At 46.0% G+C, this 21,042-nt stretch overlaps 2 protein-coding genes and 2 non-coding genes across 6 annotated transcripts in view; all 4 read right to left on the bottom strand.

The window, feature by feature from the left end:
* Nucleotides 1-750: 750 nt before the first annotated feature.
* Nucleotides 751-10,672, bottom strand: VHL (von Hippel-Lindau tumor suppressor). 2 transcript variants are annotated; one of them, XM_025375218.1, is made up of 3 exons: nucleotides 10,124-10,672; nucleotides 7,696-7,818; nucleotides 751-4,525 (listed from the first exon to the last, which is right to left on the bottom strand). In XM_025375218.1, exons 1-3 carry the CDS (start codon nucleotides 10,461-10,463, stop codon nucleotides 4,347-4,349), a joined length of 642 nt encoding a protein of 213 aa, XP_025231003.1. In that variant the 5' UTR covers nucleotides 10,464-10,672; the 3' UTR covers nucleotides 751-4,346. The 2 variants fall into 2 exon arrangements, with proteins under 2 accessions (XP_025231003.1, XP_025231004.1); XM_025375219.1 differs by lacking the exon at nucleotides 7,696-7,818 and having other exon boundaries at nucleotides 1,068-4,525.
* Nucleotides 10,288-21,042, bottom strand: part of BRK1 (BRICK1, SCAR/WAVE actin nucleating complex subunit) — a 29,173-nt gene continuing 18,418 nt past the window's right edge. The window contains exons 4-5 of one of the 2 annotated variants that reach the window (XR_003118060.1): nucleotides 20,833-20,836; nucleotides 15,322-15,333 (exon numbers count right to left, since the gene is read on the bottom strand). The gene's annotated coding sequence lies outside the window, so the exon portion shown is untranslated. Of the gene's footprint in view, nucleotides 10,299-15,321; nucleotides 15,334-20,832; nucleotides 20,837-21,042 lie in introns of those variants that run through there. The other variant, XR_003118061.1, reaches the window with a different exon arrangement.
* LOC112619963 lies at nucleotides 11,103-11,204 on the bottom strand. Its single transcript, XR_003118434.1, has one exon. It is a non-coding gene; the product is annotated as a small nucleolar RNA U13 (small nucleolar RNA).
* Nucleotides 18,331-18,433, bottom strand: LOC112619959. Its single transcript, XR_003118430.1, has one exon. It is a non-coding gene; the product is annotated as a small nucleolar RNA U13 (small nucleolar RNA).

Raw genomic sequence — 21,042 nt, forward strand, 5'->3', positions numbered from 1 at the left:
ATATATATTTTTTTTTTTTTTTTTTTTTTTTTTTTTTTGAGACAGAGTTTCACTCTTGTCGCCCAGGCTAGAGTGCAATGGTGCAATCTCGGCTCACTGCAACCTCTGCCTCCCAGGTTCAAGCAATTCTCCTGCCTCAGCCTCCTGAATAGCTGGGATTACAGGCACATGCCACCACACCCAGCTAATGTTTTTTTTATTTTTAGTAGAGATAGGGTTTCACCATGTTGGCCAGGCTGGTCTCGAACTCCTTCTCTCAGATGATCTGCCCGCCTTGGCCTCCCAAAGTGCGGGGATTACAGGCGTGAGCCACCTCACCTGGCCTTATTCTCAACATAATTAATTGCTGGTGAAATACTAACCACTTACCTTTTTGGGTCCTGTTTTCATGGGAAAAAACTTTGTTTCTGAGGTGAATGTTTTTCTTCTTAATATTTTTCTGTAGTGTTTAATTTTGTATAGTGATATATTTCTTTTATAAGAAAAATAAAGCTAAAAGAAACAATGTTAAGTAAAAAAAAAAAATCCAGGGTTGGAAAGAGAAGAGACTTGGAATGAGGCTGGTGGCTTATGTCTGGATCTCCTTCTCATCCTGGGCCTTTATGTAAACAGGTTTCAAAACTCTCTGAGAGAGAAGTGCCTGGTTAAAACACCACACAACACACCTTGCCTATTTCCTTTACTCAGCACCATTTAATGTATTAAAGAACAGCTTTAAAAAAAAAAAAACTTAAAATAGGAACTTCACAGTCTCTTAAGAGCTATATATTTAATACATTCACAAGATTTCAAATGAAAAACATATTATTATTCACGCTACAGGTTTTTAATTTTCCTTGGACAACACCAAAAACACAGTACTCAAACTGCATGGTTTTTTTTGTTTGTTTGTTTGTTTTTGAGATGGAATTTCACTCTTGTTGCCCAGGCTGGAGTACAATGGTGTGATCTTGGCTCATTGCAACCTCCACCTCCCAGGTTCAAGAGATTTGCCTGCCTCAGCCTACCGAGTAGCTGGGATTACAGGTGCCCGTATCCATGCCCGGATAATTTTTGTTTGTTTTTTCTTTTTTGAGACAGTGTCTCACTCTGTTGCCCAGGCTGGAGTGCAGTGGCATGATCTCAGCTCATTGCAAGCTCCGCCTTCCGGATTCACATCATTCTCCTGCCTCAGCCTCCCGAGTACCTGGGACTACAGGCGCCCACCACCACGCCCATCTAATGTTTTCTATTTTTCAGTAGAGACAGGGTTTCACCGTGTTAGCCAGGATGGTCTCGATTTCCTGACCTCCTGATCTGCCCGCCTCGGCCTCCCAAAGTGCTGGGATTACAGGTGTGAGCCACCGCATCTGGCAATTTTTGTATTTTAAATAGAGATGAGGTTTCACCATGTTGGCCAGGATGGTCTTGAACTCCTGACCTCAGGTGATCCATCTGCCTCGGCCTCCCAAAATGCTGGAATTACAGGCATGAGCCACCGTGCTCGGCCTACATGTTTTAACAAGAGAAACATGAACTATCATTTTGACACAAAGGTTAAAAAAAAGGCTGGCTGGACGCGGGGGCTCACGCCTGTAATCCCACCACTTTGGAAGGCTGAGGTGGGTGGATCACGAGGTCAGGAGATCAAGACCATCCTGGCCAACATGGTGAAACCCCATCTCCACTAAAAATACAAAATTAGCCGGGCATGGTGGCAGGAACCTGTAATCCCAGCTACTCAGCAGGGTGAGCCAGAATCATTTGAAGCCAGGAGGTGGAGCTTGCAGTGAGCAGAGATCATGCCACTGCACTCCAGCCTGGGCAACAGAGTGAGACTCCATCTCAAAGAAAAAAAAAAAAAAGACTATTTGTTGAATGTTGAAAGAAGGGGCTAAAATCAGTTGAAATTTGCAGTAGAAGGAAAACTGTGGAGTGTCTCATTCACTTCACTCTGATTTGAATTTTTTTTTTTTTTTTTTTTCTGAGACAGAGTATCGCTGTGTCACCCAGGCTAGAGTACAACAGTGTGATATCAGCTCACTGCAACCTTCGCCTCCTGGGTTCAAGCAATTCTCCTGCCTCAGCCTCCTGAGTAGCTGGGATTACAGGCGTGCGTCACCACACCTGGCTAATTCTTGTATTTTTAGTAGAAACGGGGTTTCACCATGTTGGCCAGGCTGGTCTTGAACTCCTGACCTCAGGTGATCTGCCTGCCTCGACTTCCCAAAGTGCTGGGATTACAGGCATGAGCCACCATGCCTGGCCTGAATTTTTTTTGAGCCAGGGTCTTACTCTGTCCCCCAGGCTGGAGTGCAGTGGCGTACTCATGGCTCACTGCAGCCTCCAATTCCTAAACTCAAATGATCTTCTCACCTCAGCCTGCCAGGTAGCTAGGATTACAGATGTGTGCTGCCACACTAATTTTTTAAAATTTTTTTGTATAGATGGGGTCTCACTATGAGCCCAGGCTCATCTTGAAGTTCTGGGCTCAAGCAGTCCTCTTCCTTGGCTTCCCAAAGCACTGGGATTACAGGCGTGAGCCAGCATGCCAGCCGTCACTCTCATTTTTGAGCACAGGAATTGTGCCCAAAGGCTAGGATAAGGAATTAAAGATGCCAAGAAATACCCCCAAACATCAATTATAAAAGGAAGACTACACTAATGTTTGTGAAAAGCTTATAATAACATAGAGAAATAGTTAAGTTACAAAGTTAAATGAAAAAGTAGGGTATAAAACTGTATAAACAGTACAATCTCAACTATGTAAAAATCAACCAATATATGCCCTAAAAAGGCTGAAAGGAAACAGTTCAAACTGTTAATGTGGCTGTGTTTAAGAAGTGTATCTAATAGGGATCTTTTTTCTTCCTCTTTAGTTTTCTGTCTTTTCCAAATGTTTCTCTACTGGGGATATTTTTTTAAAAGCTATTAGGGGAGGAATAGAATAAAAATTAAAAAAAAAAAAAAGCTATTAGTTACAAAAAACTAAGTGTGATAGAAGTATTGAATTTGAGTTAATGAATTTAAGTCCAGCCTATAAGAGTTTGTATATTTAGAAAACTATGAAACATTCCAGGCTACTCCATGAATCCACTGGTAGGACCAGAGGTTAGAGGTGGAAGTGCCACCTGGTCCTGCCTAATGAAAAATGCCGAATCAGCCAGGCACGGTGGCTCACACGCCTGTAATCCCAGCATTTTGGGAGGCTGAGGTGGGCGGATCACCTGAGGTCAGGAGTTTGAAACCAGCCTGGCCAACATGGCGAAACCCTGTCTCCACTAAAAGTACAAAAATTAGCCAGGCGTGGTGGCGGGCGCCTATAATCCTAGCTACTCAGGAGGCTAAGGCAGGAGAATCGCATGAACCCAGGAAACAGAGGTTGCAGTGAGCCGAGATGGCGCCACTGCACTCCAGCTCAGGTGACAAGAGCGAGACTCTGTCTCAAAAAAACAAAACAAAACACCCAAATCAATCAGGAATGTCCCATATTTACAAAAAAGAACAGACATACATTTAGCAAAAACTTATTTGCCCATTAATACTAGAATCAAACATGCAGATTTTCTTCTATTTTCTGTGCAGCTGTCAAGTTACAAAAATGCTATTATCACAACTATAGAAAGCCAATTCTAGTTTAGAAATAGTAATAAAACAGCACTTCAACAAGAGTGGACCAAGAAAAGTGCACAACTTAGAAAATTTTAAAAGTGCTTCCTATAAAAATGATTCCCTTTAAGACATTTGTTCACTGTATACATTTTAAGGTCCCCTCTCCCACCCCCCAACAAAAATAGAGGCAGAACCTCTAAGCACTTTCTAACAAAGCGTCCCCTGGTTTGTTCCTCTGACAAACCCTGACTGAAGGCTCATGATGTGCAGGCACTGGGGTCTCAAAGAGGACGAAGACTTGTCCCTGCCTCAAGGATGCCTCAGTCTTCCCAAAACAGGAGGCAGACAAGTCACCAACCATTATGGATGTAGAATGGATGTATTATACATCCATTAAAAGCAGATGCCACTGCCTTCTTAAAATTAAAGGATATGCTGCAATTCCCACTGAATTACTTATACAAACCTCCTTACACACAAGCTGTCCTGACTTACTAGGAGGCAAAAATGCCACCACCTTCTCCTGATAAATACTTCTCTAATAGGCAGGCATTAAATTACATTTTGTGATGTTTGCCCCTAAACATCACAATGCCTAGTTAAGTCAGTTAACCTTCTTTTAAGCAATGGTGCCTATTTTACTCTGAGAATGAGACACTTTGAAACTGAGTAAGGAAGCAGTCCTGTATGTAGATCAAGACTCATCAGTACCATCAAAAGCTGAGATGAAAGAGTGTACGTTTCAACAGAAATCTTCAATCTCCCATCCGTTGATTTGCAATGTGCTCCTGCGTCAGCCGCTCCAGGTCTTTCTGCACATTTGGGTGGTCTTCCAGATCTTCGTAGAGCGACCTGACAATGTCCAGTCTCCTGTAATTCTCAGGCGTGACTAGGCTCCGGACAACCTGGAGGCATCGTTCTTTCAGAGTATACACTGGAAGGGCAAAAACCAAATCCTCAGTGGCAGACTAGGGTCTCAGTACAAGGAATGAGCAAGAGGCTTTGCCAACAGCTACCTTTACTACTGATGGATCTCACTTCAGGTTAAAGAAAAAAAGTGAGTGCATGTATGTGGCAGTGTGTTATACTGATGGCCCCCTATGGACACCTCAGGGTAGTAATTTCACCTTGAAATGGGCTGGGCTTGTGACTGCTTTAACTAACTGAATGTGGATGAAGCAACACTGCAATTCTGGGTCGAAGCCTTAAAAAGGCCTGTCGACTTCTGCTTTTATTCTTTTGAAAGCCCTGAGCCACCGTGCTAGAGAGACCACATAAAGAGGAACAGGCCCTGGCCAGGCATGGTGGTTCATGCCTGTGATCCCAGCACTTTGGGAGGCTGACGTGAGTAGATCGCCTGAGCTCAGGAGTTCGAGACCAGCCTGGGCAACATGGCAAAACCCCGTCCCTATAAAATATACAAAAAATTAACCAGGCATGGTGGCACGTGCCTGTGGTCCCAGCGACTGGGGAGGCTGAGGTGGGAGGAGGATCATTTGAGCCCTGGAGGCAGAGGTTGCAGTGAGCTGAGATCATGCCACTGCACTCCAACCTGGGTGACAGAGTGAGAACCCATCTCGAAAAAAAAGAAAAAAGAAAAAAAAAAAAAAAGAGGGACAGGTCCAGCCCCCAGCTGCCAGCAAAAGACAGCCATACCAACGACTACCACCAGCAGAGTAACCGCCTAGTTGAGCCCAGCCTGGACTACAGAATTATGAACAAAATAAAATGGTGGGCCAGGTGCAGTGGCTCACACCTGTAATCCTAGCACTTTAGGAGGCTGAGACAGGCAGGTTGCCTGAGCTCAGGAGTTCAAGATCAGCCTGGTCAACATGGTGAAACCCCAGTCTCCAATAAAATGCAAACAATTAGCCAGGCTTGGTGGTGCACACCTGTAGTCCCAGCTGCTGAAGCAGGAGAATCGCTTGAACCCAAGAGGCAGAGGTTGCAGTGAGCCAAGATCACACACCACTGCACTCCAGCCTGGGTGACACAGTGAGACTCTGTCTCCCAAAAAAAAAAAAAAAAAAAAAAAAAAGTGGTTTTTGGGGTGGTAGTCACAAAACACATAACCAAAACAATGTGTACTTCGAAAATCTAGTACAACTGAATTGGGTATCCCAATTCCTATTTTACACTCACTGGAAACGTACTCCTTAAGAGTATTCTATAAGGCAAATTTACCAAATTTAACTCAGCAATGCTCATTTTTATATATCTACTTCCTTAAACAGAATCTATGCACACGTATTAGTTTGAATCCTATGAAACCCATGTATTTGGGGGGCTTTGTGGGTTGTTTTTTTGTTTGTTTTCTTTTTTGAGACAGGGTCTCACTCTGTCACCTGGGCTGGAGTGCAGTGGTGTGATGATGGCTCACTGCAGCCTCAAACTCCTGGGCTCAAGGGATCCTCCCACCTCGGCCTCCCAAATTGCTGCGACTACAGGCACATGCTAAGACAGCCAGGTAATTTAAAAAAATTTTTTTTGTAGAGCTGGGGTCTCACTTTGTTGTCCAGGCTGGTCAAGAACTCCTGACCTCAAGCGACCCTCCCGCCACAGCCTCCCTAAGTGCTAGAATTACAGGCATGATTATAGGCATGAGCCACCATGCATTGCTGGTCTTTAGTGAGTTTTTTTACCCACAGGAACATCAGTTTATTAGGGTTTACCCTGATAAAATCATTTGAGCTTCAAACAAATAGTGAAGTATTATACCAATCTTCAATGATTTAAAAAAAAAAAAAAAAAAAAAACAGGCCAGAGGCGGTGGCTCATGCCTATAATTCCAGCACTTTGGGAGGCTGAGGTGGGCGGATCACCTGAGGTCAGGAGTTCAAGATCAGCCTGGCCAACATGGTGAAACCACGTCTCTACTAAAAATACAAAAATTAGCCAGGTGTGGTGGCAGGCGCCTATAACCCCAGCAACCCAGGAGGCTGAGGCAGGAGAATCACTTGTACCTGGGATGCAGAAGCTGCAGTGAGCTGAAATCACACCACTGCACTCCAGCCTGGATGGCACTGTGAGACTCTCTAAAAATAAAAACAAAAATAAATATACCTCTGATTGGCACTGTGAGCTTGATTGTGTTAAATTAAAAATACATAGGCCAGGCGCAGTGGCTCACGCCTGTAATCCCAACACTTTGGGAAGCCAAGGCGGGTGGATCACGAGGTCAGGAGAATGAGACCATCCTGGCTAACACGTGAAACCCCATCTCTACTAAAAAATACAAAAAAAATTAGCCAGGCACTGGGGCGGCCGCCTGTAGTCCCAGCTACCAGGGAGGCTGGGGGAGGAGAATGGCATGAACCCAGGAAGCGGAGCTTGCAGTGAACCAACATCATGCCACTGCGCTCCAGCGTGGGCGACAGAGGGAGACTCCTCTGTCTCAAATAAATAAATTAATTAAAATAAAAATAAAAATACATAGGCCGGGTGCTGCAGCTGACACCTGTAAATCCCAGCACTTTGGGAGGCTGAGGCAGGCAGATCATGAGGTCAGGAGATGGAGACCATCCTGCTAACATGGTGAAACCCTGTCTCTACTAAAAATACAAAAAATTAGCGGGGTGGGTGGCACACGCTGTAGTCCCAGCTACTCAGGAGGTTGAGACAGGAGAATCGCTAACCCAGTAGGCAGAGGTTGCAGTGAGCCAAGACTGCGCCACTGTACTCCACCCTGGCCAACACAACGAGATTCCATCTGAAAAAAATTAAAAAAATTAGAAGTCAACAAGAAATAAGCCAAAATATCTCATGCTCTACACATTGTTCTCCTGGAGCTCCAGGGCACAATTCGGCCAGGGAAACAAAAGGCATTCATAATTTTACAATTCTACAAAACTAATCTATGATGTGATACTTTAATTTTGCTTGTCTCTTAAGAGCCCAAAGTGCTTTTGAGACACCATAACATCTTTAACACAAAACATACAAATACATCAGTTCCATTTTATTTATGGTAGAGAATAGGATACAAAAAGATTGGATACCTTGCCTGACATCAGGCAAAAATTAAGGACTGGGCTTAATTTTTCAAGTGGCCTATCCACAACAAACAACCTTATCTTTTTAAAAAGTAAAACTGAACATCAGTACCTGGCAGTGTAATATTGGCAAAAATAGGCTGTCCGTCAACATTGAGAGATGGCACAAATAATTCAGTTTGGTTAACCAGAAGCCCATCGTGTGTCCCTGCATCTCTGAAGAGCCAAAGGTGACCTATCAGGACAAGCAAAGGTTGTTAAAGAGCCACACTGGTGGCTGGGCGCGGTGGCTCACACCTGTAATCCCAGCACTTTGGGAGGCCGAGGCGGGCGGATCACGAGGTCAGGAGATTGAGACCGTCCTAGCTAACGCAGTGAAACCTCGTCTCTATTAAAAATACAAAAAAAATAGCCAGGTGTGGTAGCGAGTGCCTGTAGCCCCAGTTACTCCGGAGGCTGAGGCAGGAGAATGGTGTGAACCAGGGAGGTGGAGCTTGCAATGAGCTGAGATCATGCCACTGCCCTCCAGCCTGGGCAACAGAGCAAGACTCCATCTCCAAAAAAAAAAAAAAAGAGCCACACTGGTCGAAGTCAGGGCACCTATTTTCTCCATTTCCCCTGACCTACACAAAAAGCTAAAAAGCTTGCCTCTCACTCTGCTTAAATATCATACAAAGCTCTTCTAGTAACATTATCTCAGTCAGTCCTCACAACAGATCCATTTATAGATGAGAAAACAGGTCTGAGAAGGCAAGTGACATGCTCAAGGTATAAGACGGTAAGTAAAGAGCACATACTTGAAGCTCCTGTAATCCCAGCTACTCAGGAGGCTGAGGCAGGAGAACCGCTCGAACCAGGGAGTCGGGAGGTTGCATCCGGAGGTTGCATCGGGAGGTTGCAGTGAGCCAAGATTGCACAACAGCACTCCAGTCTGGTGACAGATCCAGACTCCACCTCAAATATATATATATATAGAAAAACTTTCAAAGGGCTGGGCGCAGTGGCTCACACCTGTAATCTCAGCACTTTGGGAGGCCAAGGCCGGTGGATCATCTGAGGTCAGAAGTTCGAGACCAGCCTGGCCAAAATGACGAAACCCCCATCTCTACTAAAAAAAAATTAGCCAGGCGTGGTGGCGCACGCCTCTAATCCCCAATCCTCGGAAGGTTGAGGCAAGAGAACCACTTGACCCCAGGTGGCAGATGTTGCAATGAGCCGCAATTGTGCCACTGCATTCTAGCTTGCGTCACTGCATTCTAGCTTGGGCCACTGCACTCCAGCTTGGAGGGCAAGACTCCCGTCTCAAAAAAAAAAAAAAAATTTCAATGCCTCCACATTCCTAGGGGGTAAAATCACCTTTAGAGCTTCCTCTCTCAAGACTCCAGGTCTCAACGCATGCATGTCTAGAACCTCTTACCTAGGATTGGCTAGCTCCTACTCCATCCTGCTTCCTTCCTTCTCTGGGAAGCGCTCCTTAACTGAAACCACACAACCGCAACCCCTCCAACTCCGAGCAGGCAGGTAGGTCAAGCTCCCACGTCACACACGGTCGGCTCTTCCGGCGTCAACATGACCCTGGCTTATTCCTGTCAGTTAATGCATCTGTCTGTCTCCCCAGGAGGAATATGTTCTCCATGAGGGCAGAGACTGCGCAGAACTGGCCCACTGGAGTCATCAGGACTGAACAGATGGGATGTTAAAGATGGAGCTTTTCTTTTTTTGTGTGTGAGACGGAGTCTCGCTCTGTCGCGCAGGCCGGATGTCAGCTCACTGCAAGCTGCGCCTCCCGGGTTCACGCCATTCTCCTGCCTCAGCCTCCCAAGTAGCTGGGACTACAGGCGCCCGCCACCTCGCCTGGCTAGTTTTTTGTATTTAGTAGAGACGTGGTTTCGCCGTGTTAGCCAGGATGGTCTCGATCTCCTGACCTCGTGATCCGCCCGTCTGGGCCTCCCAAAGTGCTGGGATTACAGGCTTGAGCCACAGCGCCCGGCCGAGCTTTTCTTTTAGGGGAAAATACACGTGGGGCGGGGGGTGAGAGGAGCCACCTTCAAATGCAAACTATTCAGCCTTATAAAGAATGCTCTGGGCCGGGCGCGGCGGCTCACGCCCATAATCCCAGCACTTTGGAAGGCCGAGGCGGGCGGATCACGAAGTCAGTAGTTCGAGACTAGCCTGATCAACATGGTGAAATCCCATCTCTACTAAAAATACAAAAATCAGCCGGGCGTGGTGGCGCGCGCCTGTAATCCCAGCAACTCAGGAGGCTGAGGCAGGAGAATCGCTTGAACCCGGAAGGCTGAGGCTGCAGTGAGTCGAGATCGCGCCACTGCACTCCAGCCTGGGTGACAGAGTGAGACTCCGTCTCGGGGGGGGGGGGGGGGAAGAATGCTCTGACGCTTGCGAGCAGCGTCACCCTGGATGTGTCCCGCCTCAAGGGGCCTCAGTTCCCCGTCTGCAAAATGGACCCCGGAGCGGTTGAGGGGCTTCAGCAGACCGTGCTATCGTCCCTGCTGGGTCAGGCCTAAGCGCCGGGCCCGTACCTCGGTAGCTGTGGATGCGGCGGCCCGTGCCAGGCGGCAGCGTTGGGTAGGGCTGCGGCTCGCCGTCGAAGTTGAGCCATAGGGGCAGCACGACGCGCGGGCTGCGGTTGCAGAAGATGACCTGGGAGGGCTCGCGCGAGTTCACCGAGCGCAGCACGGGCAGCGGCCGCCCTGCCTCCATCTCCTCCTCGGCGCCCAGTTCCTCCGGACCGGACTCTTCCGGGCCGGACTCCTCGGCGCCCGACTCCTCCCGGCCGCCCTCTTCAGGGCCGTACTCTTCGGCGCCTGCCTCCTCCGCGCCTGCCTCGGCCTCGTCCCAGTTCTCCGCCCTCCGGGGCATTCCCTCCGCGGCCCGGACCACCCGGGCTGGACGCCGCGGGATTCGCGGGCCGGACGCGAGGCGGAGTTGCGTGCGCGCTCCCGAGTCGACCTGCGTAGCCTTCGCGCGCGCTGGGTAGAGGATGGAACCCGCTCGAGGACATAGTCGGCCAGAGGCTGTGCGCGTGCGCAAAAGGATCCCCCAGCACCAGCTGCCATTCTAACGGAGGCTGCGGCTGAGCGGAGGCGAAGGCTGAACGAAGACGAGCCTAGGGCAACTCGTTACTATATTTCCGCTATAAATTTTTTTTTTAATCCTCTAAGGTTTTTTGTTTTGTTTTGTTTTGTTTTGAGACAGGGTCTCACTCTGTCGCCCAGGCTGGAGTGCAGTGGCGCGAGCTTGGCCCACTGCAGCCTTGACCTCCGTGACTCAAGCGATCCCCTCGCCTCAGCCTCCCGAGCAGTTGGTACTACAGGCGCGCACCACCATGCTCGACAAATTATTTTTATTTGTTGTTTGAGACGGAGTATCGCTATGTTGCCTAGGCTGGTCTCGAACTCCTGGGTTCAAGTGATCCTCCTGCCTTGGCCTCTCAAAGTGCAGGGATTACAGGTCTTAGCCACTGTTCCTGGCCGACTAACTGAATTTTTTTTTTCTTCATGTCAGACGCGCGATGTGCCGCCGTAGTAACAAGGTTCGAGAGTGGCACATCTCACACACACGGGAACACCCAGTCATCAGGCTTATAAACTACAAAAAGTCAGCTAACTGAATTCTTACAAGGCATGGGTGATTAGTAAAGAGGGAAAAATAATTAGACCTACTATGTGCAGAGCACTCTGGTGGAAATTGGCAAATCAGATATTTACTTTAGGGCAATTAAAACTACAAACATAAACACTCATGACCTTTGTTCATTTTACAAATGTTTATTAAGGCCTTACTATGTACCACCTATGGTGGTAAGTGTTGAAAATATTGTAAAAATCGGTCATGTTTCCTGCTTTCACTGTACTTCAATAAAAGGGTCATACGGCACTCAATCACACAAATAAAATTGCAACTATGGGTGGGTGCAGTGGCTCACACCTGTAATCCTAGCACTTTGGGAGGCCGAAGAGGGCTGATCAGGAGGTCAGGAGTTCGAGACCAGCCTGACCAACATGGTGAAACCCCATCTCTACTAAAAATACAAAACTTAGCCTGGCGTGATGCTGCGGGCATGTAATATCCCAGCTACTTAGGAGGCTGAGGCAGGAGAACTGCTTGAACCCAGGAGGCGGAGGTTGCAGTGAGTGCTCCAGCCTGGGTGACAGAATGAGACTCTGTCTCAAAAAAAAAAAAAAAAAATTGCAACTGTGACTCGTACAACAAAAAGAGACACAGGGTACTATCGAAGGCTAAAGATCTGGGGGTCAAGGAAGATGGTACACAATTCTGTGTAATTAAATGTTCAATGATGTGGGATGGACTCAAGTGGAGATGCAGCTCAGAAAAAGAAGGATCCAGAGAGTTTTATATTAGTTAAAAATATATTTTTTAAAGACAGTCTCTCTTTATCACCCAGGCTGGAGTGCAGTGGCTCAATCTCAGCTCACTGCAACCTCTGTCTACCGAGTTCAAGCGATTCTCGTGCCTCAGCCTCTGGAGTAGCTGGGATAACAGGTGTGTGCCACCACACCCAGGTAATTTTTGTATTTTTAGTAGAGACGGGGTTTCACCATGTTTGCCAGGCTGGTCTCGAACTCCTGACCTAAGGTAATCTGCCTGCCTTGGTTTTCCAAAGTGCTGGGATTACAGGTGTGAGCCACCATGCCCAGCTCAAAAATAAATTTCAAGTAGAAAGAAAAAGTCTATCAAGTGCCAGGCACTGTGCTAAGCATCCCACATGAATTAAGGCTATGTCATTATCTCCATTTCACAACTAAGGAAACAGAAGGGTATATAAGAATGTGAAGGCCAGGCACCGTATGCCTGTAATCACAAGACTTTGGGAACCCAAGGGAGATAGATCACTTGAGTCCAGGAGTTTGAAACCAGCCTGGGCAATATAGCGAGGTCCTGTCTCTATAAAAAATGAAAAAATTAGCCAGGAATGGTGGCGTGCACCTGTAGTCCCAGCTACTCAGGAGGCTGAAGCAGGAGGATCACTTGAGCCCGGGAGGTCGAGGCTGCAGTGAGCTGTGATCATGCCAGGGTACTCCAGCCTGGGCAACAGAACCAGACCCTGTCTCAAAAAAAAAAAAAGAAAGAAAAGAATGTGAACAGGGTAGTGTAGTCAGAATGCTGGGTCAGAGAGGCTCATCACCTGATGCCTTAGGAAAAAATGACAGTATGAGTGAACCTCAGGAGTTGGACATCTCCACAAAAGCACTGACACCATGAACCTAAGTAATTTTGCCTAGGGCTCTCCTTAACAGCTTACTACAAAGAGATGGTGTATCCTGGTGGCCTCCAGCCGGATTAAGTGACCAGCAGTGATGCTGGACCCCCAGCTACATTAACAACATGAAAATGTTGTAGAGAAAAATCCCAAAGTAGGCTAGACGTGGTGGCTCACGCCTGTGATCCCAGCACTTTGGGAGGCCAAAGTGAGGAGATCACTTGAGGTCAGGAGTTCGCGACCAGCCTGGCCGACATGGTGAAATCCCGTCTCTACTAAAAATACAAAAAATTACCCGGCATGGTTGCCCGTGCCTGTAGTCCGAGCTACTTGGGAGGCTGAGGTGGGAGAATCACTTAAATCCAGGAGGCAGAGGTTGCAGTGATCCCAGATAGCACCACTACACTCCAGCATGGGCGACAGAGTGAGACTCCATCTCAAAAAAAAATAATAAATAATAAAAATAAAATAAACCCCAAAGTAAGACTTCGGTTAATCAAATTACAATGGCTCAGAGCCATCATAATTCACAAGATTCATGCAAACATCCCCTCAGTTGTACTGCCATGATAGCGAGGTGAAATATACCAGTTTAATATTACAGAAATGCCTACATCCCTAAAATGAAACCAGTTGTTTAGATAAATGCAGGCTTTGAGATTGCAAATATGTTTCAAAGATCATTTAAGAGGAAGGGGATTACAAATGCTGTAATCCCAGCATTTTGGGAGGCTGAGGTGGGCAGATCACTTGAGCTGAGGAGTTCAGCACTAGCCTGGGCAGCATGATGAAATCCTCTCTCTACAAAAAATACAAAAAATTAGCCAGGCATGGGTGCACCTATAGTCCCAGCTGCTCAGGAGGCTGACGCTGGAGGATCACCTGAGCTCAGGAAGGTCAAGCCTGCAGTGAACTGTGATCGCGACACTGCGATCGCGACACTGCACTTTAGCCTGGGTAACAGAGCAACACTGTGTCTCAAAAAAAAAAAAAAAAAAAAATTGCAAAGGAAACAAGTTTAGAATATACTAAGTAAAACCACAGGCAAAATTGTTCTTACGGTACACTTTTCATTGTGCAAAAAGACATGTAGAAAATAATAAAAAATACAATGTCTAAAGGCAACTGGTGGGCCGTGCGCGATGGACCTCGCCTGTAATCCCAGCACTTTGGGAGGCCGAGGCGGGCGGATCACGACGTCAGGAGATCAAGACCATCCTGGCTAACATGGTGAAACCCCGTCTCTACTAAAAATACAAAAACAAAATTAGCCGGGCATGGTGGCGGACGCCTGTAGTCCCAGCTATTCTGGAGGCTGAGGCGGCAGAATGGCGTGAATCTCGGAGGCGGAGCTTGCAGTGAGCAGAGATGGCACCACTGCACTGCAGCCTGGGTGACAGAGCGAGACTCTGTCTCAATAAATAAATAAATAAATAAATAAAAGACAACTGGTGACTTTTTCTATCTCCTTCTCTGTTTTTTCTAAATTTTCTCTAAGGGGGATATATTTTACCTTGTTTGTATGTCGACTAATTAAAAAATACAAGTACAATAATAAAGCAAATACTGATAATCTCATATGTAATTAGCATGTTGTCATATTTACTGCCTTTGTTTCCAGTTTTTGCAGTGAGCCGAGATCGAGATCGTGCCACTGCACTCCAGCCTGGGTGAAAGTGAGACTCCATCTCAAAAAAAAAAAAAAAACCAGAATATCATCACCCCCAAAACTCCTTCATGGTCAAACCCTGCTCCCACTCTTAATCCCTGGCAACCACTGATCTGTCTGTCTTCTGTCCCTATAGTTTTGCCTTTCCAGAATGTTACACAACCAAATCATATCATATGTATGTAGCCTTTTGAGTTTGGCTTTTTTTCACTTAGCATAATGCATTTGAGATTCATCCAAGTTGTAGTATATAACAACTTATTTTTATTGCCAAGGGTATTCCACACTATCTACTTACCAACTGTAAGATATTGGTTTGTTTCCAGTTGTTAGCAACGATAAAGCTGCTGTATACATTTGTGTACAGGTTTCTTGCAAACTTAAGTTTTGTTTCTCTTGGGTAAGAATCACCTAGGAGATTGCTAGGTCAAATGGGAAGTACATGTTTAACTTCATGAGAAATTGCTAACCTGTTTCCCCAGAGCGGTTGTATCATTTTGCATTCTCACCAGCAACGTATGACTGTTCCAGTTGCTCCACATTCTTGTCTACAGTTGGTATTATCAGATTTCAGGTTTTGTTCTTTTGTTTTGAGACAGAGTCTCCCTCTGCCGCCTAGGCTGGAGTGCATTGGCATGATCTCGGCTCACTGCAAGCTCCGCCTCCCGGGTTCATGCCATTCTCCTACCTCAGCCTCCCAAGTAGCTGGGACTACAGGCGCCCGCCACCACGCCTGGCTAATTTTTTGTATTTTTAGTAGAGACGGGGTTTCACTGTGTTAGCCAGGATGGTCTCAATCTCCTGACCTCGTGATCCACTCGCCTTGGCCTCCCAAAGTGCTGGGATTACAGGCATGAGCCACCACGCCCAGCCTGGGGTTTTGTTCTTTAAAATACATTTTTTTCGGTGGCTCAAGCCTGTAATCCCAGCACTTTGGGAGGCTGAGACGGGCAGATCACGAGGTCAGGAGATCGAGACCATCCTGGCTAACACGGTGAAACCCCGTCTCTACTAAAAAATACAAAAAACTAGCCAGGCGAGGTGGCAGGCGCCTGTAGTCCCAGTTACTCGGGAGGCTGAGGCAGGAGAATGGTGTAAACCCGGGAGGCGGAGCTTGCAGTGAGCCGAGATCCCACCACTGCACTCCAGCCTGGGCGACAGAGTGAGACTCCGTCTCAAAATAAATAAATAAATAAATAAACAAAATAAAATTTTTTAGCCATTCTAATAGATGTATAGTGGTATATTATTGAGGTTTAATTTGTACTTCTCTAGTAACTAACAATGTTGAACATCTTTTCATGAGCTTGTTTGCCATTAAAAAATAATCAAGCTGGCCAAGTGCAGCGGCTCACGTCTGTTATCCCACCATTTTGGGAGACCCAGGTGGGAGGATGGCTTGAGCCCGGAGTTCAAGACCAGCTTGGGCAACATAGTGTAACCCTATCTCTATTTTGTAAAAAAATTAAAAATTAAAAAAATTTTTTTTAAATCAAGCTAACATATCTAACACCTCAGTTTTTTTGTGGTGAGAATATTTAAGGTCTATTCTCTTGGCTGGGTACAGTAGCTCATGCCTGTAATCCCAGCACTTTGGGAGGCCAAGGCACGCAGATCATCTGAGGTCAGGAGTTCAAGACCAGCCTGGCCAACATGGTGAAACCCTATCTCTACTAAAAATACAAAAAATAGCCAGGCATGGTGGTGGGTGCTTGTAGTCTCAGCTACTCAGGGGGCTGAGGCAGGAGAATCGCTTGAACCTAGTGTAAGAATTAAACAAAAAGGAGAGAAACACGAAGGGTGGCTTGACAGTCAACAGGTTTATTTCAAACCTGGGAGGGACTTCTGACCAAGTTAGGTCAGAAGCTGCACAATCTTACATACTGAGAGTTTTTAAGGATTCAGGGTTGGAGAGTTTATCAGAGACTTGGACTGCTTCTGTGTTTCTTTGTTGTGCTTATCTGGGAGGGAGAGTTGTGTCTGTTCCTGTACCTCTTTCTGCAGCTGCGGGCATATCCCCCGAGTCTGCTTTTAGCTTCCCTATCTTAGTGCACCTGAGGGAAAGGAATGTGCTTATTAAGGCCCACTGTTTTACTGGGGCACATTGTATGAGCGTGAAGTTTGGCAGTCACCCAAGAGACTTTATCCCCACCGCCCTCTGAGCCCGAGCTGTCTTATCTGTGTTTTACTGTCTGCTCTTTCTAGCTGCTTATAGCTAGAAGAGAAGTGATTTCCTTGAAATGTATGAGGCTAGAAAGGGAGTTGGAACTTAAAGTGGTGGTGTTTGTCCAAGATGACAGTGCTCCTGCTCTGTCACCCAGGAGGCGGAGGTTGCAGTGAGTCAAGATCGCACCACTGCACTCCAGCCTGGTGACAGAGCAAGACCCTGTCTTAAAAAAAAAAAAAAAGCAAAAAACTACACTCTTAGCAATTTTCAAATATACATTATTAACTATAGTCATCATGCTGTATAACAGATCTCCAGAATATACTCCTCCCAACCAAAAGGGTGCCTCATACCCTTTGACCAATATCTCCCCGTTTCATCTCAAACCCCTGACTCTGGCAACCACCATTCTACTCTCTGCTTTTGTGAGTTCAACTTATTTAATTTTTATTTATTTATTTATTTATTTATTTATTTATTTATTTACTTATTGAGACGGAGTTTCGCTCTTGGCGACAGAGTGAGACTCTGTCTCAAAAAGACAAAAAAATTCCACATATAAGTGAGAACATGCATTTCCACATATAAGTGAGAACATGTATATATTCATTTTTTCTTTTTTTTTTTTTTCTTTTTTTTGAGGCGGAGTCTTCACTCTGTCGCCCAGGCTGGAGTGCAGTGGCACCATCTCGGCTCACTGCAAGCTCCGCCTCCCGGGTTCGCGCCATTCTCCTGCCTCAGCCTCCCGAGTAGCTGGGACTACAGGCGCCCGCCACCGCGCCCGGCTAATTTTTTGTATTTTAGTAGAGACGGGGTTTCACCGTGTTAGCCAGGATGGTCTCGATCTCCTGACCTCGTGATCCACCCGCCTCGGCCTCCCAAAGTGCAGGGATTACAGGCGTGAGCCACTGCGCCCGGCCCATTTTTTCTTTTTCTTTATTTTGAGACAGAGTTTCGCTCTTGTTGCCCAAGCAGGAGTGCAGTGGTGTGATTCTTGGCTCACTGCAACCTCTGCCTCCTGGATTCAGGCGATTCTCCTGCCTCAGCCTCCAGAGGAGCTGGGATTACAGGCGCCCACCACCACACCTGGCTAATTTTGTATTTTTAGTAGGGACGGGGTTTCACCATGTTGACCAGGCTGGTCTCAAATTCCTGACCTCAGGTGATCCGCCCACCTTGGCCCCCCAAAGTGCTGGGATTACAGGCGTGAGCCACTGCACCTGGCCCTCGTTTTCTTTATCCATTCATCTGGCAATGGACACTTGATTCCATAATGTGGTTATTGTGAATAGTGCTGCAATGAACATGGGAGTGCAGATATCTCTCCAAAATGCTGATTTTCATTTCCTGTATACATATACCCAGAAGTGAGATTGCTGGATCATATGGTAATTCCATTTTTAGTTTTCGAGGAAACTCCGTACTGTTTGCCATAATGGCTGTACTAATATACATTCCCACCAAGAGCCTGGGAGGGTTCCATTTTCTCCACATCCTCACCAACACTTATCTTTTGGCCATTTAATGTCTTCTGTTGGGAAATGTCTACTTAGGTCCTTTGCCCATTTTAAAATTGTTTCCTTGCTATTGAAGTCCTTATTGGATGTATGATTTGCAAATGTTTTCTCCCATTCTGTAAACTGCCTTTTCACTGTTTTTTTTCACTTCTCATCAGATAGGCAATGTGTTGACATCATAACAAGGTTTGAGGGAGGCACACCTCACACATGAACATGAAAACCCACTCATCATGCTTATGAACATTAAAAAATCTGTTGTATTTTGTTTGCCATTCTTTTTTTTTTTTTTTTTTGAGACAGAGTCTCACTCTGTCACCCAGGCCGGAGTGCAGTGGTGTGATCTCAGCTCACTGCAACCTCCGCCTCCCAGTTTCAAGTGATTTTCCTGCCTCAGCCTCCTGAGTAGATGGGACTATATATGTGCACCACCACAACTGGCTTATTTTTGTATTTTTAGTAGAGACAGAGTTTCACCATGTTGGCCAGGCTGATGTCGAACTCCTAACCTCGGGTGATCCATCCGTCTTGGCTTCCCAAAGTGCTGGGATTACAGGTATGAGCCACCACCCCCAGCCAGTTTGCCATTCTTGTATTGTCTTCAAGGCGTCAGTTCAAATATTTCACCCATGGCCAGGCGCAGTGGCTCAAGCCTGTAATCCCAGCACTTTGGGAGGCCGAGATAGGCGGATCACGAGGTCAGGAGATCGAGACCATCCTGGCGAACACGGTGAAACCCCGTCTCTACTAAAAAAATACAAAAAACTAGCCGGGCAAGGTGGCGGGTGCCTGTAGTCCCAGCTACTCAGGAGGCTGAGGCAGGAGAATGGCGTAAACCCGGGAGGCGAAGCTTGCAGTGAGCTGAGATCCAGCCACTGCACTGCACCCTGGGTGACAGAGAGAGACTCCATCTCAAAAAAAAAAAAAAAAAAATATTTCACCTGTTTTTTTAGCTGTTTTCTTACTGCTGAGTTTTAATAGTTCTTTATATATTTATTCAGGTCAATTGTTAATGCTTTTCAAATGCATGTGTGTGTCCATAATGTATATGTGGTGATGTATTACTTTTACAATGGTAAACAAACAAAAACAAACAAACAAAAAAACCCAAACATCATTTCCATGTACAATACAATTTTGGCCTATGGTATCTTTATCATGTAGGGAAGTTGATACTGCATTGCTCCTTTGTGTATGTTGTGTTTTCCTGAGGTTTTTCTGCAAATGTGATTCTAGCATCTTTTGGTTTGAGAACATACAGTGAACAAGTGACTACACTATAAGCTCCATAAGCCTAGAAACTGTGTCTGTTTCTCATGTTATCTCCAGTGCCTCACACATAATAGACACACAATGTATTTAATGCTAATAAACAACTTCTTAGACAAAATGTTTGTGAAAGCCACACTGAAGCATTTATCATTTATTGAATTGAAACATTTCATTTCATTTATTTATTTATTGAGACAGGGTCTTGCTTTGTCACCCAGGCTGAAGTGCAGTGGTGTGATCTTGGCTCACTACAGCTATGACCTCCTGGGCCTAGGCAATCCTCCTGCCTCAGCCCCATGAGTAACTGGAACTACAGGCATGCACCACCACACCGCCTGATTTTGTTTATTTTTTGTGGTGGAGGTCTCTCTGGGTTGCCCAGCTTGTTCTCAAAACTCCTGGGCTCAAGCAATCCTCCCACCTCAGCCTCCCAAAGTAATGGGATTACACACATAAGCCATCACACCTATCCAATAAAATCATTTTTTAAAAAACCGTTATGGTTGGAAGATGCAGCTGAGGCACAATACAAACTTCACACTTGATAGTCTTAGCAAGTTCAAAGGTGCCAAAGATAACTTTGTCCTAAATGCAAATGTTGATGCCAATGGATACCACCACTTTGATAAATGTAACGAACAATTGCTTTTTTTGCACTCTCATGGTATCAGTGAGATCCAGGGAGAGGCTAGTAGAGGGCCAGTATGGTACAGAAAACACAAAACTGATTTATGAGATCCTGAGTGGCTCTGCACTGACCTGGGAATAAGGTTTTAGTTTTGGCTTTGCCACCAGGATGGACATGTCACTCAACCTGTCTGGGTTTGCTTCTATATTCCTAGAATGGCAGGGGCAGACTAGATTATCTCTAAGATTCTTTCTCACCCTAATGTTCTGTGAGTTTTAATTCTTGCTAGTCCTAATCTTTTGCCAATTTAGTGAACAGGGTGGCTTTACTTTTTATTTTTTAACAGATACGGTGTCTCACTGTGGTGCCCAGGCTGGTCTTAAACTCCTGGCCTCAAGTGATCCTCCAGGGTAACTTTTCTTTAGAAAATAAACTAGTCGGGCATAGTGGCTCATGCCTGTAATCCCAACACTTTGGGAGGCCAAAGCAGGAAGATTGCTTGAGCCCAGGAGTTTGAGACTAGCCTAAGCGGCATAGTGAGACTCTGCCTCTAAAAACAAATAAAACAAATAAATAAAGAAAAATTAAATGAAGAAACCCCAGCCTGGCCAACCTGGTGAAACCCTGTCTCTACTAAAAATACAAAAATTAGCTGGGCCTGGTGGCGCATTCCTGTAATCCCAGCTACTCAGGAGGCTGAGGCATGAGAATCGCTTGAGCGTGGGAGGTGGAGGTTGCAGTGAGCCAAGATCACGCCACTGCACTCCAGCCTGGGTGACAGAGCGAGACCCTGTCTCAGAAAAAAAAAAAACCAAACAAAAAAAGAACAAAAAAAACCCTCTAAGAACTCTAAATCAGCCTTTCTTATGTATAATCTACTTGACAGTCACATGGCCTTTAGAAGTTAGTTGTTGTTGCTATTATTGTTGTTGTTGTTGTTGTTTTTTTTTTTTTTTTTTTTTTT

The sequence above is a fragment of the Theropithecus gelada genome, chromosome 2 (assembly GCF_003255815.1).
Source record: "Theropithecus gelada isolate Dixy chromosome 2, Tgel_1.0, whole genome shotgun sequence".
Taxonomy (NCBI): domain Eukaryota; kingdom Metazoa; phylum Chordata; class Mammalia; order Primates; family Cercopithecidae; genus Theropithecus; species Theropithecus gelada.

What these genes read in the sequence shown, in the direction of transcription:
- VHL (XM_025375218.1), bottom strand. Translation starts at nt 10,463, where the DNA reads ATGCCCCGGAGGGCGGAGAACTGGGACGAGGCCGAGGCAGGCGCGGAG. An exon ending in CCGCATCCACAGCTACCGAG is followed by an intron (nt 7,819 to 10,123) that starts GTACGGGCCCGG and finishes TTGTCCTGATAG; the next exon opens with GTCACCTTTGGCTCTTCAGA. An exon ending in TGCCAATATTACACTGCCAG is followed by an intron (nt 4,526 to 7,695) that starts GTACTGATGTTC and finishes TTGCCCTTCCAG; the next exon opens with TGTATACTCTGAAAGAACGA.